Source organism: Sinocyclocheilus anshuiensis, unplaced genomic scaffold (genome assembly GCF_001515605.1).
Source record: "Sinocyclocheilus anshuiensis isolate Anshui unplaced genomic scaffold, SAMN03320099.WGS_v1.1 scaffold1451, whole genome shotgun sequence".
NCBI classification, from domain to species: domain Eukaryota; kingdom Metazoa; phylum Chordata; class Actinopteri; order Cypriniformes; family Cyprinidae; genus Sinocyclocheilus; species Sinocyclocheilus anshuiensis.
Genome location: NW_015538060.1, coordinates 433,206 through 459,901, shown reverse-complemented (window position 1 = coordinate 459,901; position 26,696 = coordinate 433,206). Strand labels below are relative to the sequence as shown.

The 26,696-nt window shown below is 37.3% G+C and overlaps 1 protein-coding gene across 1 annotated transcript in view; it reads right to left on the bottom strand.

Moving 5' to 3' along the window:
* Nucleotides 1–794: 794 nt before the first annotated feature.
* Nucleotides 795–26,696, bottom strand: part of LOC107683482 (double-stranded RNA-specific editase B2-like) — a 59,394-nt gene continuing 33,492 nt past the window's right edge. Inside the window, exons 4-9 of the mRNA XM_016479539.1 lie at nucleotides 19,467–19,635; nucleotides 15,660–15,811; nucleotides 13,937–14,105; nucleotides 7,560–7,741; nucleotides 4,035–4,216; nucleotides 795–2,158 (exon numbers count right to left, since the gene is read on the bottom strand). Of these exons, the coding sequence (XP_016335025.1) occupies nucleotides 1,991–2,158; nucleotides 4,035–4,216; nucleotides 7,560–7,741; nucleotides 13,937–14,105; nucleotides 15,660–15,811; nucleotides 19,467–19,635 (1,022 nt within the window). The 3' untranslated portion in view covers nucleotides 795–1,990. The remainder of the gene's footprint in view (nucleotides 2,159–4,034; nucleotides 4,217–7,559; nucleotides 7,742–13,936; nucleotides 14,106–15,659; nucleotides 15,812–19,466; nucleotides 19,636–26,696) is intronic.

Sequence of the window (26,696 nt, the reverse complement as noted above, 5' to 3'; positions counted from 1 at the left end):
TAGAGAGAGAGAGAGAGAGGTGACCATCTTTCCATCTGCTGTGTTGAGAGAAAATTGTCCCCGTTTCTCACATCCCCCCTTGTCGATTCCGTAGCTGGTAACCCTTGTTCTGCCAAAAGTCTCGCGGAAGCTACATACATTGTTTCCCAGAAGAAAACACCCCCTAAGGGTAACCTTAACCTTCCACATTTTTGTTTTTTAAATATTGAGGGACAAATCAAAATTATTTTGCGATAATCGACATGTCATAATGGACTCTATGCACGATCGCTTCTACATTTAACCTCAATGGCCACTGCAACTTCCGGTGTAGTGCAGTGAATGGAAATATGTAATCTTTGTAATCTTGGGAGTGTTACACAACAGGACAAAGCATTTTTGATATGATCTACCTTCACAAGTCCCAATTGTCCCAATTCTACCCCTTACCCCTTCCCCTTTGTTTCGTGTGTTCACATGAAGGGGTAGGGGTGTCTCAATTCTCTTTTGGCTGGAGGGGTAGGGGGAAGGGCCAGATAGCCCTTCAAACAAAGATTTTTATTTCCCCGCATATATGGCAATATGGTTGCCCAAGCAAGCAGAGAGACCCACAAAAGTAAGTATTTTTTGGCATATATAAGGATTTTATTAACAAATAATCATTTGTTTTATGTTGCATTCCATCTTGTGTACATATATACGGTTATGTTCTCCAAAGAAACGTTTGCAAAAAATCGCTATGATAACAGTTCGCTATTGTTATTGACTGCACGACAGTTCCACAACATATTTTATTGATACCCACTGATTTGACGACATAAATACTAGTCCGGTGGCAGGTAACTTATCTTTTACCGCACGTCTGAGTTTGTGATAAACATCGGTGCATTTTCTTTGACGTAGGAGCTAGCGACGACGTATGATGATGTGTAACAGTGTAGTAGTGGTGTCCCATTTCTTAGGGGAATATTTTCAGCCCTACCCCGTGACACTCTGTTTCAAAGGGGAAGGGGTATAAAATAGAATTGGGATTGGGCCTAAAGGTATTCTAGAAGCTCCTGGAACTCATTACAAGAATGTTATGGTTTATTAATACACGGCTCTGTGGAATACTTGATTCTGATTGGTCAATCGCTCCATCCAGCGGTATTTCATCCCCCAATAGCAACTGGTAAAAACGGATAACACAGGCTCATCCGGGTAACTGAAGTCGGCACTATACGCTTACTAGGAATAGTTTTTCTTCATGGAAGCTTTGCGTCTGGTGAACTAATAAAATATTAAAACTCAAATCAATATTGAGTGTCATCAATATTATTTAATTATGTCATCCAAGTATTGCAGAGTTTTAAACAGGATCTTACAATGTCCTGCAGGTTCCTGTCCCCTTTGTACACCAAAGCAATTCCATAATTCCATAAAACAAAGACAACTTTTCATGGGTATTCAATTCTGATCCTGATTAGAAATGCTAGAAAATAATTTTATGGTGTATTTGTTCTTAGCTTAGCCTACTAGCTTTGCATAGCAAAAAAACTTCATTTGACTAGCTAGAACAAGGTGGTGCACTATTCTATGTTTTAATCAAGTGTGGAGGATGAGTATAGGATCTTTCATGTCGTTTAATGTCGGAACATTAATTTAACCGTACACATGATTTTTTTTCTATATCAGTTAAACGCAAATCCCTCCCCTCAGATATTGGTCAACCCTATCACAAAGTCAACCTGACAAAAATTCACTATTCACAAAGCCACTAACTGTACCCTTCCCTACAGAAGCCATGGAAGGCAAGGCACAAAATTCTTCCGTGCCTCATCTTTACCTCAGTAGCAACATTTTGCGAGAGGTTGACAGAACAAGGTTTACCACCTAGTCGCGACTCTTGTCATCGCCCTGTGGAGGTTTTTTTGGCAGTGGGGTGTTGTTGACTTTAGGGGTGAGAAAGAGCTTCTGTGGTGACTGGTTGCAAGGTGAATGTGGTTTTGGTGACGAGGACAAGCTTCTGTACTCATACAGTCAGAGTGAAGTTTTCCTGCTCAGGAGGTTTTCTGACCCAGGTCCCTAATCCTGCTTCCTGTAGACCCTTCAACCACTGCAGCTTCACAGTCTGGTAGGTGCCCGCCGCCTGCTTCGCTTCACAGTACAGCGGCATACCACTCACCCCACGGACCACCAGCTATAGAGAGAGGAAACAAAAGAAAGAATGAAGGAGAGAGGGATGGGACAGACACAAGAGATGGTGAGAGTGCAAAACAAAACGAATGAGCCGGCACAAACGTGGCGTTTGAGCAGCTGTGTAATCTCTCCATTTAAATTTCACAAGCAATTGAACATTCTCCGTGCTTTTGTGCGTTTCTTTGTCGCACACTCGCACACACGGAAAAACAGTGTGAGCAAAAAGAGGGAGCGGTGAACGGAGGGGCTCGGAGAAAAGAAAAGTTTCTTTGGAGATTAACGTGTGTGCTCTTGCGTCCCTGACTGCGAGCGCTGAGCGTTTGCCATGGGAGGCCGCTCAAGTGCTTTTCAAGATGATTACCATTTCCACACTCATTAGACTTTAACTGCCAGCATTTGGTACAGCAGCCGGCATCTCTCCCATACATTTACATGACGAGGGCCTAATTCTGCCCTATGCTTTTTTTCATCTCATAACAAATGGGAACTGTCTGTTGTGGCTAATAAAAACAGAATTATTCATCCTCAACTAGTTCTTTATATTGACCTGAGAAAATGCCACTGGAACTGGGCTGGTAATTGAAAGGTCCTAGATTTCAACTCTGCAAGGGTCCATTGATTGTGACCTTGATTGAGATCCCTAACCTTAAGTGAACTCTAAAATGCAGTGACCAGCAGGGGAGCGTTTCTAAGCTGCGGCCCAACCTTTCTCCCATGTTATGGCATCCCTGGTGAGTAGACACAGACTACTATGGTGACCAGGCAGTAACTACTAATGGGAGATATCAAAAGCACAGCGACTTCAGATTTATTGTTGTGCATCAAGTGTGAACGGGACTTAACGTCACCATGAAACGAATATTGACGATTAACAAACTCTTCTCTGATGACGTGCACTGAGGTGAGGGCAGGACAATAATCCCTCCCCTCCAGCAACCTGTCACTCACCCTCCCACCCTCCTCCTCTTTTTTTTTTTTTTTACCTTGTTTTGTGAAGCCGGTTCATACGTTACAATAGGGAATTTTGTATATACGTCAAAAGACAATCACTTTATTCCGAATTTAAGGCTATGTTCGTAATGGAATACTAGTGTTCCGCATACTGCGCAGTATGTACTGTACACTGCATACTTTTTAAGACTGCCCATTGTACATGACAAATGTTTGACCGTAGTATGGTACAATGTGCTAACATAATTTGGTTAGTGGCATCTACAACAAAAGTAGGCATTTCATTCTCAGTGTTGCCACCAGGGGCACTATAGCTAGTATAAACTAAAGAAATAACCAGATTTATGTCTTCAGTTTATACTAGCTATAGTGCCCCTGGTGGCAACACTGAGAATGCAATGCCTACTTCTGTTGTGTTATGAATTAACATGAAATCTACACAAAAAAATCTAGTTTGTGTACATGCATTCATGTCAAGTCATTTAACAATTTAAGATGGAAAGACTGTCGGTGCGTCCGAAATTGCATACTGTATAGTGCTGGGGTTCTCAATTCTGGCTCTCGATGTCCACTTTCCTGCAGAGTTTAGCTCCAACCCTAATCAAACACACATAAACAAGCCAATCAAGGTCTTCAGGATCACTAGAAAGTTACAGGCAGGTGAGTTTGATCAAGGTTGGAGCTAAACTCTGCAGGAAAATGGACCTCGAGGGCCAGAGTTGAGATCCCCTGCTATAGTGAATAGGTACTACATTTGAATTTGAACCTACTTTGTGACTATTCAAAAGTATATTTAGCCTACTGTTTTACGAATACTATGAATTTGGACATACTACTCTTTTTGTGTTCTGTTTTTCGTCTGCCATATAGTATGGAAGTATTCAATTTCGGATGCAGCATGTTTTTCTATTCAAAGGTGAGCTCACCTTACGATAGAGTCTGATCCAACGTGCAAAAAGCGCATGCTTGCAAAGTCTAGACGGAGCCCCGGAGTCCCTCCTCTTCCCAGTAGACGCGTTGAGCACCTCCAGTTGGGTGTCACCTGCCGTCCAATTGACACAGTAACACACGGACTTTCCCTGCTGCCTGCAGTCACTGTTGCTCAGGCCTGTGTATGCGAGAAAAGAGAGGGAGACTTAGGGAAAGAAAGAGCACTTGAGGGAGGTTCTATTTAGCATGTGATTGCTGAAGTGTTTCATTAGCAGAAGAGCATGTCTGTGCGTCGTCCGTGCTATCTTTGAGGTAAACACTGGTTCCAGGCACAAAGGATCTCTCGGGCTCCTCAATCATTGCCGCATTGCTACACCAATTAGCATGGCATTCTTTCTTTCTTTCTTAAAGTGGAGATTATCATAGCATGCCCATGTACTGTACTGCTGACTTACATTTAAACAAATCGGTATGACTAACTTTCTGCTGTGGAACGTAAAAGAAATATTGCTGAAATATTTCCGAAGAAATATTGAAATTTTGTTGAGAGTGATATTTAGGCTGGTTTCACGCCGCAAGTGTGAGTGGCGCATATTTTTTTAACAAATGAGTGCATTCACACCGGGAGCAGGAGTATTGCGGGAGCAGGAGTATTGCGTGAGCAGCGCTGAAGTGATGTTTTTTTCTGTGCTCAATTAAAGTGACAGTACACTTTTAATGTACAAAATAAAAATGATTTCACACGAAAAGTGCTAAAAATGCACAGAATAAGCATGTATAGTGTGTTTTAACAAGAATTGGAGTGTCAGAAAAGAAAATGAAAAATCAAAAAATTTATAGAAGATTTACCCATTTAAACTTGTTTTGAATTATTCAGTTTTGTTGAAAGTATGGTGTATTATAAAGAAAAAAAACACATTATAATCACATTCTATATCAAAGTATGACTGAAACGACAATCAGAGCTGTTTTTGTTGTTTACCATTTATATGCGAATCCCCGTGTTAACACACTTTCAAGACTTTAAAACTTTCAAGTTTAAAACTGACCAACTTCTAAAAAGCAATTTATAGTTATATTTGTAAATAAATATGTAGATTTGGAGCTGCTGCTGTGACTCTGTACACGCGCTTCCAGTGTGAATATTCTGGCGAGTCTGCAGCTGTAGTGACGATGCAGTTATGCTGACGTGAAGCTCACGCTTGCGGAGTGAAGCAGGTGTTTCTATTTACTGGCGCTCATATCCTGAAAAAGAGCAACCTGGTCATTGTGTAATATACCTCTTTTTGTTTTTCACAGTAGAAAGAAAGTCAGACACATTTGGTAAATTATAGGATTTAAATTTTTGGTTGAGCTATTCCTTTAATCCTACTGCAAATCTCAGATTCTCAGATTCAGGTGGAATAAATTGTCTGCGATAATAATGTGCATATCCTTTTATGCCGTAACGTAGCTTCTTTCTGAAAACCTCGCTCACTTATTCACAGTGTCATTTCATAGTCCGCATTCAGTTTATCCCTGTATGTCTGTAATAGAGCATTTAATTTGTATTTTACCTCGAGCAGGCGTTATCATTTACTGTCAGTCACAATGTCGTCGTCTATCCATCATCCAGAGTATTTTACACAAGATACTGCTAAATGTGATCACTGTGTTTGACATACGGCTACTCTTAAGTGCCACTTGGTATCTTCTAAAAGTGATGGGCTAAAGTATGTGACCTACATTTAAAGGACATCTTCAGTAAAGTCATACAGTCTCATTTTTTGCTAACAAAGAGTAGGCTAGAATGAATCATGCGAGAGTTTCGCAGTACAAAGTTTACCATCTAGACACGGCACCTTTACCACTACTACATGAATTTGAGTTTCCAGTCTGGACCATTTGACCAATTGATAACTCAGTCTGGTTTATGCTGGTTAGTTCTTGTTTGGTGCTAGAGAAGCAGGTGAACCAGCACAACTGAGCAGATTGTCTAGCATTATACTAATAAAGCTCGTCGACAAAGACAGTCTTACTGCTTAAGATAGTTATGTAACTTGGTTAAGCTACCAAGGTGTGCTCTATAAAGGTGTGCTCAGTGAGTTTTGTTCATCAGTAATGTTTTGCTAGCTTTTCTTTATCTGAGTAGTTCTGGACTATATACTGACACCTACTGGCTTGGATGTATGAAGTTTATCTACTTTCTCAAGTACTTTCTTTCTTGTACATATCCAGTACATTCCTAGATTCAATCTGAAAGGATTTTCATGCATTGTTGGAGCTGGTTTTTGCATAGCTTGTTCCAGTCTTTATTTTTCACTCATTCTCATTCTGTTTGGACCAGTAGATTGCAAACTCCATCATGTAGAATGGACACATTTGTCTTCAAGAAAAAAAGTTTTAGAGTTTTCATCTCATGTACCGTGTATATGCAATTTGAATATTTCTCAACCTTCAAGCACCTTCACATTCACACATTTATTAAATATACCTTATTTGTAAAACATGCTGTTATTTGGAGCTTCAATCTAACGTTTGCGTAATAAAATGCAACCTGCATTTAGTAAAACACAATTTAATGACGTCCCCTGTGCATAAGTGAAACTAAATGAGTCAATAATATACAAATAATGAGTCAGAGGAAAAGTTTGAAGGAAATACCAGTCATTTTTATTTTCCTTCAAGCTGTCTTCATTTACTGTCGCTAATGATGTTGTATATACATCATGTAGAGTATTTTACACAAGAATGCTGCCAAAACACTAAATGTAATGCTGTATTTAAGATAACATATGCCGTGCTAAAGCATCTAAGCATTTAGTGCAGGTCTGACCACTAAGGACAGTCTCACTTTAGCTTCCTGACTGAAGGGTTCATTGGTTTCCTTATGATAAGAGATCTCGGCCGTTTCTTGGGAACTCTGCACCCTTTATGAAGGCGATGCCTAAAATAACCAGCCCATTTTCCCCAACAAGAGAATCCAGACAAAAGAAGAGAAGCTCGTCAATGGTGGTGAAAGGGGCCGTGCCGGAGGCATGTGGCCCACTGGGCGTGAGAAGAAGGGTGAATGGATCGCTCTCCTCTTCAATGGCAGTGATAGGGTGTTGGATGAGATTGATTTGGAGGATGGGTAGATCCAATAGTGCAGTCCGTCTGCCAAACTGAGGCTCAGGAGAGCAGTTTAACAAAATCGGATTTGAACCAGAGTCAACCGACATGGGAGGCAAGTCGCTAGTGAGCATCTTGGGGCAAGAAAGTGGGGTTTACAAGCACAGCTTTTACTAATTGGCCGCCATTATTCTCACACCCTCTTTAGCCTCCCATGCTGGTTGATGATGGTTTCAATCCCACTCGGAGAGGTGGGAGTGAGACCAGTTACACTAGTACCCTACTGTACCCTAGGGATCTACAGGTCGGGCAGGGACCTTCACATTTTGTAATGTCAGCTGACCAAACAAAGCACTGCTGTTAAATATACTACAGATCGGAATCTATCAAACATTTAGGAAATGAATAAAGGAAAGGTTTAAAGGAAATACCGCTAAGTAAAGGCTGGTTACGGTAGTAGCAGGTGGGTAGAGTTCCGACTCTTTCCAGTCTGTGGCTCATCATCCTGGAGAAGTGACCCGTATGTCTCAGGCTGCCCACCGTCAAGCTGTACAGATACACCGGCTCCACAAAATGACTGAGTAGCGCCCCCTGCAGGCCGAGCACATTCCACCTGTAGAGAGTGCAGAGGGGTTAGGAAAGGTGTAGTCTCGTCCCAGACTTTTGGATATGGGCCTGAAGTGTTGTTGGCAATATTCTGTCCATGAACAGCCAATTTAAGGTTCGGTCACATTAGCAAAGAAAGGTCCACTGTCTATTATCAGTTGTGTAGCGTTGTATAAAGCACAGCTTTGTGTGTTAATGTCAGTGTGAAGTCAATGGCAACATTCTGGCCATGAACCGCCCATTTAAGTTTTGGTCACAGCGAAATTTTGGTGAATTTGGTAGGCAAAGAAAGGTCCAATGTCTGTTTTTCAGTCGTGTGGTGATGTATGAAGCACAGCTCACACAGAATGTGTATTAATGGCAACATTCCGGTGTTGTACCCATTTTCAACCGCCTGCAAAATTATTACCCCTCTCGTTGAAATCGCTATCTGATTGCCTAATCCTAACCCCTCCCCCACACCTAACCCTAAACCTACCAATACTAGGGGGTTAATAATCTATCAGGGGTCAGAATTGGGCACAACATTCGGACGAATTCGCAAAAGTTCAGCAAAATTTTGTGGGCAAAGAAAGGTCCATTGTCTATTTTCACTCATGTTGTGATGTATGAAGCACAACTCACACAGAAGACACATTCAAACCAAACATTTCTGTTGGTCAGAATAATGAATCCCGATAATCAACTTGAATCCGCTGCAAAAGCTATGTTGGAAAATCTTTCACCCTCACGCGAAATTCCTGGATTCCTATGAAAATGACTCAATTTTGCCAGCAAATATTTGCAAACAGTAGTAAATGTGACCGCACATCTACACAGGAAGACTCCTTTTGATCCACAGCCACAAATCCACATTTTGCTACATAAATTTGTGATTTCTAGTGACTACTTAATCTTTAGAAGTGCTGTTTGTATTAACCCAGTTCCTCGCAACCAATGGGGACCCTGAAATTATGTTAAAACAGCCAATCAGATTGAAGCTTGTGATTTCAGCCAATTTGTTCCCCTTTTTGTGTGCAATATGCATCAGACGGCCTGTGAATGGTCCACAGACAATATGTTTTAAAAGTTGAGATAGACAGACAGACAGACAGACAGAGAGAGAGAGAGATGATAGATAGATAGATAGATAGATAGATATATGCTGGTAATGATTGCAGGCACCTCTCTCTCTTCTCTCTCTCTCTCACTCTCTGTTCATGACTAATAAGCCATCATAGTTTTTGCTTTCCCAAGCAGTCAATTAACACAGGCTGCTCTTCAAGAGCTGCCGCCCAGTGTCTCAAATATGGATCCATTTACCCAAGCAACAATCTGCTTGTGGAATCTCCTGCTTATCCAGACAAAATTATTTTTTATTCTCTCTCTTTCTGTCTCGGATTATACCAAAACAGAAGCAAGTTGGCCTTGCAATATTAATTTACCCAGGAGGCAAGGCTGTGAATTAGAGACATCTTTTAATTCTCTTCCAAGAAAAGCCATCTGGCTGCTGTAGAAATGTAACGGGGCGACCCTCCCTCACCACCCCCTCCCCTCTCGCTCTCTCCCAGCACCCCCTCCAGTGCTGTAAAACGGCAGGCCATTAAAATAATGTGTTCATCTACATAAAACTCAAATGGAATATGATGGATCATATTCACAGGCATGCCATTTATGTCTTAAATTAAAGCACTCATCAACTTAATTAAACATCCACTCCACTCAGTCAGCTCGGCATACCTTGCTGCCTCCAAACAATAACAACACCTATCATATCTCTGCAAAAGTAGGAAGCTTTCTGTAATGCATTATTAAAATCAAAAGCTATATCTGTTAATATTATTTAATGGATCTAACATGAACTAACAATGAACAGTTGTATTTTTATGAACTAATGATAACAAAGATGAATAAATACAGTAACAAATGAATTGTACATTGCAAATTAATGCATTAACTAATGATAACTACTGGGACATTATTGTAAAGTGTTACCAATTTATTTTATATTCTCACGATTTCTAATATTTAGGGTATTACTTACAAATTGTAGTCCGTTATTGATTCCAAATTGCATGCCAAAAATTGTAGTTAGTAATGTAATCCATTACATTACATATAATCAGACTACCTTTTTATTACTTTTAGATTTCTTTTGACCTAACTCATTTATCACATTGATTTAAATAGGATAATCTTCTTCCATATTGATATAAAAATACGAAGAGGTAGAAAATATATTCCATTCGTAGTTATTAACGGCATGAAGTGCATTAAACATTACATTACATCAAGGTTTCCCAAACTGGGGGTTGTAAATGAACGACAGGGCATTTGTGAGTTTAATGAAAAGCTAAAAAAAAAAAAATCATAAAAATATAAAATTAAAATGAATCATTTAAAAATAATTTTAAAATCAAATCAAATCAAATATATATATTTTTTTAGTATTTTATTTTGCTTACCTGCATGTCATGTGACCATTAACCAACCTCTGTGAGCATGCAAATGTGAAACTAAATTATTAAAATATTTATTTTAAAATATCAGGGGTACTTCAAGTAAATATATTAGGTGAAAGAGGTTCAGATGACAAAACAAGTTTGGGAAGGCCTGCATTACATGTAAATAAGAAATAATGTGAATTTGTGCATTTTAATGTGTTTGAAAGACAAAAGCATTCAAAAGACATTGTAATAAACATTGGGGAAGTCGTGGCCTAATCTCTCGTAACCCAAAGGTTGCGGGTTTGAGTCTCTCAATACCACAACTGAGGTGCCCTTGAGCAAGGCACCGAACCCCCAACTGCTCCCCGGGCACCGCAGCAAAAAAAATGGCTGCCCACTGCTCTGTCACTGCTGTCACTGCTGTGTGTGTGCACTTTGGACGGGTTAAATGCAGAGCACTAATTCCAAGTATGGCTTGGCCACATGTCACTTCACTCACTAATAGATGGTTAAATAACCTACTGAGTGATAATTCAAATAAAAATGAATGTGCTCATCAGCAGTTGATGCAATGTTGAAACCTAAAATGATTTTTGTAAATCTTGTGTAGCCACCTGACTATTGACTGGTCTTTGTGTGAATGTCCACAAAACTGGAAGCCTTTATGAATATAAGTAGCAGGCTATTTTAACAGTGGAATTAGGGAGAATCAATAAATTATAAATAATTTATTGCTATTGTGTGAATATTAAAGAAAATGATTTTTTGCAATGTAATTGCAGTGAGGTCGCATTATCACAGAATAGCTTTCCTGCCGAATGGAGGCAGCGGAGGAGCGCGGGAGGGTGAGATGGAGGATAATGATGTGAGGTCAGGGAAGATGATGAAGGGATGAAAAAAATGAGTGTGACTAAGGATGAAAAACAGGGTGAGCTGGTTGAGGGCAGTGGAGATGAATGGAGTTGGTCTATAAGGGACTATAAGGACTTTAAACCTCTTTTCCAGCCTGCTCTTGATGGTGACCTTGATCAACGGCCCCTCTGAGTTGTGGGCTCAACAAAAGAGCGGGATAACTCAACGGGATATAAAATGGAAAAGGAGTGGCACACTCTGGATGCTCTATTTTCTCTTATTCTGTGTGTTTCTTCTAAAGTAATTACTTTAACCCTGCACGATGACCTAGCCAGATAGAATCAGACCCTTGTGGTCCTGGCCGATGCGATCTGATTGGTCAAATTAATGGCCCAGGGGAGAGAGCTTCACCTTAATGTGACTCTGTGTCGCTGTGCCCAGCCTAACATACACACACATTACATGCAGGGCTGGGTGATTTACTGCTTTAAAAGATACTGGTAGGAATTTCTCAACTGGTATACATTTGAGTATTGTGTCTATTATAATTGTGTAAAATGCTCCTTATTGGTGAAGAAAGCAAATGAAGATCAGCTTGCTAAAAAAAAACAAAAAAAAAAACAAAACTGTGGGTATTGAAATGAGCATCTGCTAAGCCACACCCCCTTAGATACTGTTGCTATGCTCCGAGAAGCATTCATACTATTGTGAATCAGACAAAAACATGCACAAGTCACATTACACTGCAAAATCAAAGGCATATTGCATAAAGAAAATAGAGACTTAAAAAAAAATATATATATATTTGCAATGTGACAATTAACTATGAAAACCCTAAACAACTGATACTGCATGATACAGCATCATAGCCATTTAATAAACAATTAAATAAATACAGTATTACAGTAATGAGAATCTAATGAGAATTACCACAGAGAACATTAGCAATTACAAAATAAATGTAAAAACAGAATTGAAGGGAATAATGTACTTATTGTCATGAAAATAATGCAAGAAAGTAAAAAAAAAAAATAATCTGAATGGATCTAACACCAACTTTGCAAATGCAAAACACAGTTTTTTATTTAAATTCTTTTAGTCCAAATGACATTTTGAGAATATAAACTCCATATTAACCTTAAATCCATGACATTACCTCCTGATCATAGACTTGACTTCTGTTTACATGTCTGTAACAGTACGAGTAATCAGAAACGTTCACAATCACACTTCTCAGATTGTCAGAACTCACATAAACAAACAGAAGACGACTGATGGTGGTAATTAAATCAAGCATATGGCAGCCAGCTCAAACACAGCTGTGTGTGTGTGTGTGTGTGATCTCGGGGCAGTGTGATTCACACATTCATACAGGGTGTGGATTGAGTGTCAACGAGACAGAAGTGTGAAAGCGACACAATGTCTGAAACTGAAGTAATCACACTCTAGACGAAATGCCTCGGCAAATATCCATTCGCTCACATCACCTGTTTCACTAACCGCAGTGTCATTCTGATGTCCAGGAAAGCTCTGAGGGGCCTTAAGATCATGTAGAGTGAGACTTGATTAAAATATGACTAAATGTCTCAGGAGAGGGACAGAAAGAATGATGAAACTGCATATATAATATATAACCTTTTTTTTTTTTTTACAATATATAATACATTTATCAATTATAACTTTATCATTTATAATACTTTTATTCAGCAAGGATGCATTGAATTCAATAAGTAAAGATTTATAATGTTACAAAAGATTTCTATTTCAAATAAATTCTGTTCTTTTGAACTTTATATATACAGTAACATTTCTTGATATAAAAAAGGTTTCCACAAAAATATAAAGCAGCACAATTGTTTTCAACATTGATAATTATCAGAACTATTTCTAGAGCAGCAAAACAGCATATTAGAATGATTTCTGAAGGATCATGTGACACTGAAGACTGGAGTTATGATGCTGAAAATTCAGCTGTGCATCACAGGAATAAATTACATTTTAACATATATTCAAATAGAAAACAGTTATTCAAAAGTGAAATAATATTTCACAATATTACTGTTTTTACTGTATTTTTGATCAAATAAATGCAGCCTTGGTGAGCAGAAGAGACTTTTGAACGGAATATATATATATACAGGTATGTATTTCAAAAAATTACACTAATTCATACACATTATAGAAAGAAATTATAATATCAATTTTGATTTCAAGTTGACTTAAAAACATCCCTACTAGTAAAAACAAAACAAAAACAAAGCTACAGTCTTAGATACATAACAAATATAGAATGCCCATGAGAACAGATTACCACGGTGACGTGTCCCATACAGAAGGTAATTATTGCAGGATTATCAATCAAAGCACAGGCATCGTCATAAGACAATAATAATGATCATTCCAGTCCCAAACACCATCGGTTTGGATATCGCCCTTCTTCAAGGCAAATGTCATGCCAACCTTTCCCTCGGCCATTAGAATGGTGTATAAAAGTCGCCTTATTTAAACGAAGCTATCTCGTCCTCATAAAAACTAATCCTCTAATAAAGGTAAACCTTAAGTCAATACACTGTCCAGCACTTCACAAATCACACTTCAGGGATGGTCAGTCTGCTCTCTTGAGGAAAAAAAATAAAATAAAGATAAAAAAAAATAAAAATACAAACATATTATATAGGATCAAAATTGAATGATCTGAACTTAAACGTTTGCTACATACTGTAGAAAGGTCCAGTCTGTTCCAATTCAAAACACTTTATTTCAGACCATCAACTCTATCGTCTCAGACTGGAATCAGACCTTTCATTTACTGTCTTCTCACAGCAGGGACGTCCAGAGACACAAAGCTGAGACATGTGTAATTACTGTCTTTTCTTTGTACAGAAGTTCTAGAGTGACTGTTGAACCGTGTTTTTGATACTGACCTGGAAATCTTGTCTGTGCATGACATGGTGATGAGACGTTCTCCTTGAAGGACTCCGTCCCACGTCTGAACGGGACCTGTGGTCTTTACGGGCAGCGTACCCTCCCCCGATTCAATCTTTGTCCGAAGGTGGCTGTGAAACTTCTTCACCAAGTGTCTGTTGCTGTGCACTGCGGGAAATCCGAAAAAAGTGTTGACATGATGCTTAATCTATTCATTTATTAAATGTATTATTTTATCATCAAATTTATTTCTTTATTTATTCATTTTTTTTGTAAATCTAACTAATCCATTTGGGATTGAGGTATGTACTGTAGTTGGATAAAACAAAAACAAAATCTATTTTTCCATCTATTATTACGGATGTGGTAAAATTGGAGTACTATTGGAGGAGAAATGTGTAATGCTTGTTATACATTGTTTACTCCTTATGTTGAAATTCACAATGTCAAATTTAACAGCACCCCAATTTAAATGAATAGTTCACCCCAATTTGTATTTAGTTGTTTATTTGTTCTGGAGAAAGCAATATTATGTATATTATATATACAAATATGCAGCTTTTGGCTTCACAAGACATTAACTGAAGGACTGGAGTGGTGTGGATTACTTGTGGATTATTGTGATGTTTTTATCAGCTGTTTGGACTCTCATTCTGACGGCACCCATTCACTGCAGAGGATCCACTGATGAGCAAGTGATCTAATGATACATTTCTCCAAATCTCAAACAAACTTTTCTATATCTTGGACGGCTTGAGGCTGAGTACATTTTCAGCAAATTTTCATTTAACTATAGACCAATTTGGTGTTTGCAAACAGTGATGATGGTTTTTGTGGGCGGAGCCTATCTGGTGGCAGTTAAAAACAGTTCTGGTGGCTGTTAAAAACAGTTTTAAAGTAGCGGTCTATGGAAGCCATGGAATGAAAGAATAAAAAAAAGGTAATTTTAAGGTAAATATTTCAAAAAAACATTTAACTATAGACCAATTTGGTGTTTGCAAACAGTGATGATGGTTTTTGTGGGCGGAGCCTATCTGGTGGCAGTTAAAAACAGTTCTGGTGGCTTTTAAAAACAGTTTTAAAGTAGCGGTCTATGGAAGCCATGGAATGAAAGAATAAAAAAAAGGTAATTTTAAGGTAAATATTTCAAAATTCTGACTTTTTTTTCTCAAAATCGACAAACTCTTAAAAATGAAGAGTTAAATTGAGTTATAAAGTCCGAACTAGGAGATAAACTTGCAGTGCAAGTGATGTAACTGTGACGTCTACTCCAAATTGGGCTATTCCTTTAATGTTATTAAAAAGGATCTAGAGTTCTTAAAAATGACGAAAAATTACAGTATAAAGCTAAGAAATCACATGATTTGTTTATCCATTATGGTTCTGTTTAACTCCCTACCATTTATGAGTATATGACTTAGTTCCGTGTGATTTATATTTTCCACATGTTCCACATGTTTGCCAACAAATAACTGAACTTGACTGCACTCACAAGTATTTAAGGTGCACGGAAAATATGTTGCACCCCATGACATTTTTAGTCATTAAATGTATTTTTTTTTCTCAAAAATGGAATAAGTTTGGATTAAGTTTTAAAACCCCCCGAAACCAAAGAACTTGACACATATAGTATTTAGCATCTGGACACTTTAAAAAGTCTGTATTAGACACATAATATAGAAGCAAGCAGAAGAGATGATACAGACAAGCGAAGAGTCTTACAATCGGAGGTGATTTCATAAGGCGAGTTGACACGGGCATCCCCGCAGGGCGAAGTACTGACGTACATGTGGAAGAGGACGTTCTCTCGGAGTCTCAAACAGGAATCTTTGTGCCGTACGAAGATCGAATGCTCCCAGTCCTCTTTCCTTTTGCTTCAGAGTGATCACAGACCACAGGCGGGAAGAGAGAACAGAAAAGGGAAACATGAGAAACAATCACATCTGAAAGCATTCGGCGCTCACATCCCGGGCTAATAATGGGCAGAGGACACAAAGGAGACAAATATTGGCCTTCCCGCGACCAAGGCTAGTTCCATCACTGTCACCTTCCCCTCTCGCATGCTCTTTCTCTCTCTGGTGCACAATCTCAAATCATTACTCTGTCAGAACAAGGCGAATACAAATGACCGAGACAACAGCGAGCTGTAATTCTTTAACCCAGATGATCTGTAGCTAGTCAGCTGTAGGGAGGACACGGCGTTTCCTGCAGAGCCGCCCCACTTTTACACATATCCTCATAATTAGCACTAACGCCTCACTGTGATATCTTACAAAAGACGTTTTGGAATAGTGCACGAGGTGAACTGTGCACGGGGAGTGCATTACATATGCAAACATCATCGTCGCTAATTGGCACCTAAGCTGTGCTAATTACGCAAATGACCTGCGATGTCAAGGGTGGAGTCGCGCTGCTCCAGATCTGTCTACTGAGGAAGGTGCTGATGGTATGTTATTTGCCGAACATAATGACATCTTCCAAACTAGACTCCAGACTCAGCCAAACGGGCCCATTTAGTCGCAGATAATGCACTCTGGGAAGACGCATATGCAAATATGACATTACAGGAGGCTTTTCTATGCAGCAATCTGCTACAACGAGGAAGACATTTAGAGTGTGCCGCACAGTGATACCTCCAACACCACACCAGATGATAATGTGCTTTCGCAATGAACGAAGAATTAACACTTTGGAACGTACATCCAACTCCTTTGTTGGGTGTGAAATGTGCTTCACTGAGAAAATGTGTTGTTTGCTTAAAGCTCTAAGGGAGTTTTTCAGGTTCAATATGACATGCTGTTGATTAGAGCAGAAAATAATTTCAACTCGGTGTGAAAAAATGAGCAAATATCTTGTTTACAATAATGCACTTACTATGGAAGTTAATGGGTTAAAGATGAACTTACTGTGGAAGCTCACCCAAATAAGAAAAAGGTAATTGTGACCCTATATCTTACAATAATGACTTAATTTCTTGTAATTGTGACTTTATATCAGTGACGTTCCATCCATATAAGCTGCGAATGCTCCGCATACCCAGGCCATTTGAGAGAATAAGTTCACGGGATAATTCATATAAACATGATTATAAGTTGATCCCTTGTCATTTGAAATTTAACTTAAAGCTTAAAGAGTTAGGAATAAGTACTTACAATGATTTATTTGCCAAACGGCAGTAATTTTCTTTAAATCTACCAGTTGCGGTTGCTTCTGGGCGAGCGGATTCTCCTCAGATTTCTCGCCTCCGCTCTGTTGCTACGAGTCGTCAGGATTGTAGCGCGTTCTCAGTGGTTTGCTGGTCTGTGGCAGATTTCATGCGCGAGGTAAACTGTCCGCAAAGCGCTCGCCCAAGAGGAAAAATGTGCTGCTGCTGTCAGATCTCGACTGCCGAAAATCACATTGTGTTTGATGCAAAACCAACTCGACTAAATCAAAAGAAAAAAAACACTGTAACTGTATATTTTTGTTTTCTTAAGCAAAGCAAATTTTAAAAGTCCACTGAAAACATATCTTCTTACATTTTTGGTCATAGACAACGCATGTTGAAGATATACGTTATTGTCAACGTTATTGCCTAAGCGGTAAATTAAAAAAAAAAAATTGTATACAATTTTATAAATACAATTTTAATAATAACACACATCATATTGTTCCCTTTGTTTTGCGTATGCTCGTGTCGCTTACAGTTAAAGTCCTTCTCTGATTTTATTATTGTTTGCAAGGTTGCAACATTACTTTGCAATATTTTAAATATTTTGTTGGTATTTTGCATGGTCTGTTATTGGAGTAGTATCACCCGGGTGGGAGTTTTAACTCCTATTCACTGCGAATAAAAAAATTAGGTAACACTTTATTCGATAGTCCACTTTAGACATTCTATTAACAGTAAGTAACTTTGCAACTACATGTCAACTAGCAGTTAGTAGAGTATTAGTAGCCTGTCTGCTTAATATCTTCTAACACTTTCTTTGTCAACTTATTCTACTAACCCTAAACCTACCCTAACAGTCTACTCTGAGAGTTAGTAGACATGTAGTTGCCAATTAATGAGAATTAGTTGACATGTAGTTGACATGTAATTACATAGTTACTTATAGTTAATAGAATGTCTAAAGTGGACTTATCGAAATAAAGTGTAACCAAAAATGATTTAGCAGATGCAGAGACATATAGACCGGGGAAATCCCCCCATCTCCCCACCCTCTGATTATGTATCATAACGTAACTACGTGTAAACGTTATTTGGCGGTTTTTCTTTTTCTTGCATTTGAATAATGGATAAACTTGAAACGACAGAAGAAGGATTGGAGATGAATTTCATTTACAAATAAGGTAGGAAATGTGCATACTTTTAAATCGACACCTGCCACGGTGTTTCTTAGCTATTTGTCATCTGTGATCCCTTTTGAGTGTCCTAAAAGCCTAAAAAGTCACCGCTCACCACTGCTTTATATATCATTTTGTTTCTCTTAATTGCAACTTTACATCTCACAATGTGGCTTTTGTTACAATGCTACTTTATATCGCACAATTGTGTCATTATAACTCTAATAATATAGCTTTATATCTCGCAATGTGACTTTAAATCTCAAAACTGTGACTGTTTCTCAAAATTGCAACTTCACGACTCACAATGTCACTTTAAACACGATGTTACTTAATATCTCACAAATGTGAATTTATTAATATAATTTTATATATCTGCGTGACTTTAAATCTTACAATTCCAACTTTATATCTCCCAATTGTCACTTTATATATATATATATATATATATATATAGGATCAAAAGGAAACATGTCAGTCTTATGCACACCCCTTCAAGTAAAGTGTTACCTATAATTTCTTAATTACTTCAAGGTAACATTTTTTTTTGTGCAGAAAAAAAGTGTTATAGCAAAAAATACAAGCTGCACATTTCTACTTGTCTTCCAATGTAAGTGCATTACCATAAATTAGATTTCGCTTCTTTTTACAAACCGATAGACAAGTTGAAGTTATTTTCTGTGGTATTTGAACATGCTTCACATGCTTACAGAGTTTAACTAAACCCGGAATATTCCTTTAATGTGTTTTAGGCAAACTTAATGCATCATAATAAATCATAATAATCATAATTATAATAAATCACTTCATTTGTGCATCTATACATCATGCTGTTCTCTTGCATGCAGTTATTTTTCATTCCTCATGTCATTTTTTAAAGCTGTTTCTTTGAAAAGTACAATCTATTTTGCTTCGTGCATCATAATTTAGCAATTTACACAGTGAAGCTACTGTATTTTGTGTGTATGTGTGTGTTGGGTTTATTCATCTTGCATTGGGTACAAGTTTGTCTTCAGAAGTTAGCTAAATCTGACAAACCCTCCCATTGGGAGCCTCCTCACAAGGACAAAATCACTCATAAATAAAATGGCTCATAAATAAAAGAAGTGTTTTCTTTACGGCATAGGGGTAGGGTTTGGGTTAGTGCTCATAATTATGTAGACTTTATGTATAAATAATAAAATGTAAATGTGTGTCATTTACCTGAGGTGTAACTCTAGTTGAGAGTACAGGAAGCGCAGCAGGGCTCGTCTGGTTGTGATTTCAGCGTGACAATCGTTGACCGCCAGACCCTGGTCACTGATATATTCTCCATTAATGCATTTAGTGCCGGTCGATAGCGCCACCACTTGGGCCTGTCTTAGATCCAGATCTGATGAGCAGAAACACACAAACAGATATGACAGCTTCATAATATTGGATCAGACAGCAAACATAGGCCCGTTCACACCAAGAACGATAGATAACTATAGCGATAACTATATTAGCGTCCACACCACTGAAAGATAATATTCTGTTTATTATAAGCGCACATAGCAGTTTTGTCATCTGACACTTTAAATGCACAAGCCAGTTAATGAAGGATGGATTCTGATTGGCTGTCAATGTTTTTATCAATCATCAGCAAGAAAAAATCGTACTGAAAGTGATTCCATTCTAGATCGTTATGGTGTGAACTTCCAGAATTTAAATAATTATTAAAGCTTATTTATCGTTATCATTCTTGGTGTGAACAGGCCTAGTGTTGTCCTAAATTTAACATGTGAAGAACCATTAGCCAGTCATAACAGAGGTCATTTACGTACAGATGTCTTAAAAGTAAACTGTTTAAATAAATAAATAAATAAAAAATTGTAAATAAAACAAAGATTACTGGAGCAAATTTGACAAGAAAATACTATTTCAATCTGTCTACTTCGTAATTATTTGTGAAATTTATTAGCAATTTCTGAGCGAAAATTAATTCTAAGAGGCACTAAAGTTTGGGGTCAAGTTTTTTTTTTGTTTTTTTTTACATTAAATGAATCAAAAGTGACAGTAAAGATATTAATAATGTTAGAAAAGATAGCCATTTCAAATAAATGCTGTACTTTTGAACTTTTTATTTATTAAAGAAAAAATGGAATGTATTCCACAGAAAAATTAAGCAGCACAACTGTTTTCAATACTGATAATAATAAAGGTTCTGCATCAAATCAACATCAAATCAGCATATTAGAATGATTTCTGAAGATCATGTGACACTGAAGACTGGAGTAATGATGCTGAAAATTCAACTTTGATCCCAGGAACAAATTCAAATTTTATAAAATATTTTAATCAAAAACAGTTATTTAAATAAAACAGTATTTTTTTTTTACTGTATTCTGTATTTATATTGGCCAAGCATTCGTCATCTGTATGTGTATACTTGCATCAAGGCTTCAGGGACAGAGAGAAAATGAAAAAATGATCATGTAAAACCAAATTGTAACCATTTTTGGTGGAAGAAAAACACAAACATATGACGTAACATTAAAAAAAAAAAGCAGTATGCACAAGGTTTTTATCAAGACAGATACAACCATACATTCTGCTGTAGTCCACAATAAAAGCTGTTCTTTGCTGATGTTCTTTACACAAGGACGAGTAACTCCTAACTTGCTGCTCATCAGTGCACAAAGCTTTTCTGTGACATTTTCATCAGCCACAGCGAGACGAAACCCACAACTCCGGCACAAAGCATCTCCACCTGCCATGGCCCACTGTACCTGTCTCACAGCTGCTCGGCCACGATACGGCCCCGACAGGAGGACACAGGCTTCGCTGGGATTTCTGCACTGAGAACAGCTCAAGCGTGTCAGCGGATGTCTCAGCATGCTTAACCATAAAGCTCTATGTGCTGGAAAAAATATATATATCTCCCCATCGCTTCAAAAATGTAGTGTTCACTGCCTCATGTAGACCTGCAGGCTAGAGGCAACATATGAGCTTTTATCAGTCAGGGCCCAGACGGAATTGCACGCCGTGGCCCGGCCACCACCAGCGCGGCTGGCTGGCAATAACAATAATAAAAACTAATATTGAGGTGGGGTTAAAGGCATAGCCTTTGAAATCCATTCTTCCACCTTTCATTGCTTGCTGAACCAAGAGAGAGAGAGACGAGAGACCGTGAGAAGAGGAGAAATAGATGAAACGCGAGTCAGAAAAAGAGAGACTGGGTCTTACGGAACCATAAGTCCAGATTGAAGTCAATAGCTAATTTTTTCATACTTGTTGAAATGAGGTTTACTGGACATTCTAACTGTGAAACACTGCATGTATTCATATAAACTGTGAGTTTAAAAGGTTATTTCATTCATAAACTCATATTCTGTCAAGCATTTATTCAACCTCACGGCATTCCAAGGACATATGCCTTACTTTCTTCTGGAAAGCAACAAAAAAAGAGAACTTTAGCAGAGTGTCCATGAGCTCGGGGATGTCGAGCAAAATGAAAGAAAGAAAGAAAGAAAACATCCATATAAAACACCATATATATTTCTTAAACTGTGAATACATGGGAGGTTTTAAATCTATTTTTCAAATTTTTTTTATCATAAATATCGAATATCATAAATCATTTCAGAATTGCACCACCCTGTCTTGTCATAAAAAAGGTAAAATGATCTGCTGTTTTAAGAGACTTATTGGCCTTTTTGATATCACTTCCTGTATTATTTATTATGTATGTTTCTGAATGCAAATTATAACTTAAGATTTACATATATGTTGCGAATCAGCTCATGGGGAAATATGAATAATTAATCATAACTAGTTATTAACAATCAAATGAAAAATGGTGTGTCTGATTGGTCCAGACGCTACATATATCACAATTCAAAAGCTTGTAATCAGATTTTTTAAGAAGTTAATTTTATTAACTTCAGCAAGGATGCATTTAACTGATCAAAAGTGACAGTAAAGACGTCTATAATATTATAAAAGATTTCTATTTCAAATAAATGCTGTTCTTTTAAACTTATTTTTCATCAAAATATACAATAAAATAAAACATAAAAAAGTAACAGTTTCAACAAAAATATGAAGCAGCACAACTGTTTTCAACAATGATAATAATCAGAAATGTGTCTTGAGCAAATCAGCATATTAGAATTATTTCTGAAGATCATGTGACACTGAAGACTGTTGTAATGATGCTGAAAATACAGCTTTATTGAATGATATAAATATGTAATGAATTACAAAATATAAAAAATATGTGCTTTACTTATCATTTTTATTTGTCCACATTGCAATTCATTTTTATGGAAAAAATGTCATTAACATTTTTGAAAATATCTCCTTGCTGACAGAATTTTAATGTGTGAGAACACATTCCTGATAAATAAAGCATTAGAGCATATTTTTTGACAATAATGACAGCATTATTGTTGCATGTAACATGCAGAGAGGGAAAAGAGATTCCCAGTACTCCAGGAAAAATAAATCCTTGAGGAAAGCAATGCAGCTGCCCAGCACAAAACCATCACAGTGAGTTATGGTCTTCTTTTCGCACACCATTATATGAACTCAGACGTCCCAAATGTTCCTCTGAAGACAAATGCCAGCTGGTTCTGCTTCAGTCTCCACCTGCCTTACCTGATCTATCCCAGCATGCACTGGTACAGTGCACAGCAGGGACCCAGCATGCCCAGGTTTTGTGTTCAGGCATCTTTATTCAACAATCCCCAAAAGCAAAAACACTTTAGAAAAATATGTAAGTTAAAAGGCCCCAATCACCTCACCCTCCCAGCCTGTTCTCTCCATGCTGTTCCATTTAATGATCATTTAGATCAATCTGGCGATGGCAGAGAGAAAGAAACGAGAGTGTGTAGTAATTTCTCTCTGTATCGGCATGAAATTGTTGTAAAGGCTCTTCTCTCGGTGTGAGGGGGTGGTGAGGCCTGTGGGCACTGCTGCTTTTAGAAGAGCAATAATCATCAACATCTCTGAGAAAGCACATTGTGCCAGTGAGGTGGGTACAAAGGCAAACACCCTGGATGTGAACATGACTGCCGTTCTCTTTACCCTTCAGCAGACCGCTGTGTAAAGAACAGGAAAGAGAACATCACAGTATCAAAGGCAAGTGTGCGAAAAGACATGCACTACAGGAACCCACAGCACGCTATACATGCTTTAAAAATAGTTCACCAAAAAAAAAATAACACTTGCTGAACATTTACTCATAGACATTTTTAACTTCAAACCATTGCTTTCGGCTGAAATAAGAGTTCTCTATCCATAATATTGCATTCTCTAGTGAAAAAGTCATCTCATTTGAATCAGGAGAGAAAGAAGCAAAACAGTTCTAAACAAATATTTTGGTGATTTTTGATGTGAGAAACAACAGGACTTGTTTGTGGATCATAGACTCATATTTTGGCAAGAAGTGACAGTTTAGACAGGTAAAAACATCTTGAACAGGAATTGGTTTATCAAAAAAAAAACCATGCAGCTTTTCACTTCACAATATATTAATTTTTTTTTTTTTATTTAGGTCAGAAAAATATTTTTTTCTTTTTAAACGTGACAGTTTATTGAACCTTTAAACAACATATTCCAAAAAAAGTTTGCATATGTTTTTTTTTTTTGAGTTTCATATTTGAGGCATAAGTCTTTTATGTAGTATGAGCTCATAATCAAGGAGATAAAATCATTTATATATATATTTGCATCAGCAATTTTATCCAGAAAAATTGCAGTCACTATTATTTATATGTCCAAAGAGTAAGATTAAATTCTGATCACTTGTAATGTAAATCAGTGAGATCTTTATGGCAGAATAGCAGACTACATAAAATTGTGAACTTGATATATGAAAAAAGCAACAAGAATTCTTGTAATAGCAACAGGCAACACAATTCGTATAATTTAACAAAAATACAGACGCAGAGACAAGACTACAACAGACACTGCTTTACTGTCATGAGACTCCACACCAGATTGTACCTCTTCGTGGAAAGTGGCGTATTCAGTGCAGTATTCAGTAAGTGGTGAGTGAGTATTCCACTGTGAACACAGCCACTGTCTGTGCAAGACACTATTAATCAGCACATGGGTCACTCTAGCGGAGGTCTGTCAGGGGAAAGCCCATATACTGATATGAGTTTAATAAGCATTGTTAGCCTCGCATTTCCTAAATGAGTTTTGTTTCACAAAACAAGGTAAGAATGCAGTTCATCAGCTCCTTTATGAGACCATCAAATCATAAGGAATCATTAGATGGGGTTTTATGCATCCTCTGCTTTGGGAGGTCTAGGAAAGGCCATATTGGATTGGCTAGAAAGGACACTGTATTTTGGTAAAAAAAAAAAAAATACAGAAAGCGATTATTTATGAAAATTGATGAATTTGCATTAAACTTATTTTCTTCAGGGGTAAAGCAAATGGCCGAGGTCATCGTCTACCAAGTCATTTGCATGCCATTAGGAATAAAGAGGCTCATGAATTGATCCTTTACAAGTTGCTCTTGCATGATAAAATGTTTGAATATTAAATAAGGTCAAAACGGTGCACATCATCACCATTACAAACTATTTTCCAGAGATAATTCCCACTGAAATGGAAACCTTTGAGCAAATATGGCACGCTTATATAAAACGATATGCTTAGAGAATGAGCTTTATCTACAAAAAGACACTAAATAAGTATTATCAGTCAAATATAGAATCTGATTTTCTCCCTCATTTTAATTCTAATTTTAGTTAAAGTTTTAGTAATTTTGTTGTGTGTTTTTGTCATTTATATATATATATAATATATATTTTAATTTTTATCACAGTTTTATTTTTATTTTAGTATATCAATTTAAACTTAATTAAAATGAGAAATGCACAAATTCATTTTATTTATTTTACTTCATTTCAGTTATTATTTATTTCAAGTAAGGAAAATGGAAAATTTCAATTATTTTAGATAATTATAGTTAAGTTAATTATAATTAATTATAATATCCTTGTTGTGGACTACAAAAAAAAAAAGAACCATCACTTGTGTTCAAAACTTAAACTAAAAAAAAAAAATAGTTTCAAGTTAAAAGAGTAAGTGCTTGCTTTAAAATTTTAAGTTTAGTCAACTCAAATATCCAAGTAGTCCCTTAGTACAATTTAACATTTCAAGTTAACTAAACTTGAAATTTTAAATCAGCACAAACACTTACTTTAAGTTAAGTTTCTTTTTTTTTTTTTTGTACAATTTAACATTTCAAGTTAACTAAACTTGAAATTTTAAATCAGCACAAACACTTACTTTAAGTTAAGTTACTTTTTTTTTTTTTTTTTTGCACTGAACTGTTAAAAAAGTTGTACTTTAAAGTTGTAAAAGTTGCATTTACATGAATATCTAGGAAAAGCACTGTGATTTATGAATTGGCAAATGCTGACCAGGGAGTAACATACTGTATTGTTGTATACATAACTATAACCTAATTTTAAGAATAAAACCTTTCAGAACCTTGGTTGAGATTAATATGCATTTGTTTTCACCACGAGAATTTTTTTCTTTCCACTCCCAAACTGCTCTAAACACAATCATCTGTTCTCCAAATGGAAGTAGACACATCTGGTTCCCTTAACCAGCCCTTCAACTGCATCTGATCTTCAAACCCCTGTATCCCAGCATCCACACCGTGCCTGGTTGAAATAAGATTATTCACACCATCTGATTCAAGCGGTGTCTGTTTCTTTTACGTTAGCAGATGAAATAATCCAATAAGAGTGCTGTGAGGAGCACTCTCGCTCAGGTTACGACTCCCTCATGCGAAAGTCCCGCAGTTTAAAGTTGGACCCGCATTAATATTCCACCGGTGCCCGCGCCAGTCTAAAAGATTCAATAGATGCTCAAAGAGCAGTGAACAGAACCCCCAGTGTTTCTGTCAAGTTTGCGTGTCTGCTCACCTGCCACAAATTCTTGGGCACCGATGTCTGGATCTTTGAAGATAACAGTCTTAATAAACATGCTCCGCAATTACTGTGAGGCAGACAGAGCGGGAAGGAGAGAAGGAGAGCGAGACAGAGCAGCGAGGACAGGGATTAGGTCAGATCTCACGGAAGTCTAAATTGACGAGCTCTGGTCTTCAAAAGAAAAACTTGATACTGATCCTGCAATGACTCCTGAAAGCCTGCAGCTGGGCCTTACACAAACACACTGAAACATCACACCAACCTGCCACTGCTAGGCAACTGAGCTGTTTTCATTCATAATCGTGGGATATACTGTATATTTTAGCAACAATACACCGATAAATATAGGCAAGGCAAGTATCACTATTATTTTTGTATTGAATTTTTAAGTATTGCTATACTGGGGTGTTAGTGATTTGTACCAGTGTTATTTTAGTGTCATTGAGATAATATCATAGTTTTTGTCATTTTTAGTAGTTTGCTTATATATATATATATATATATATAAACA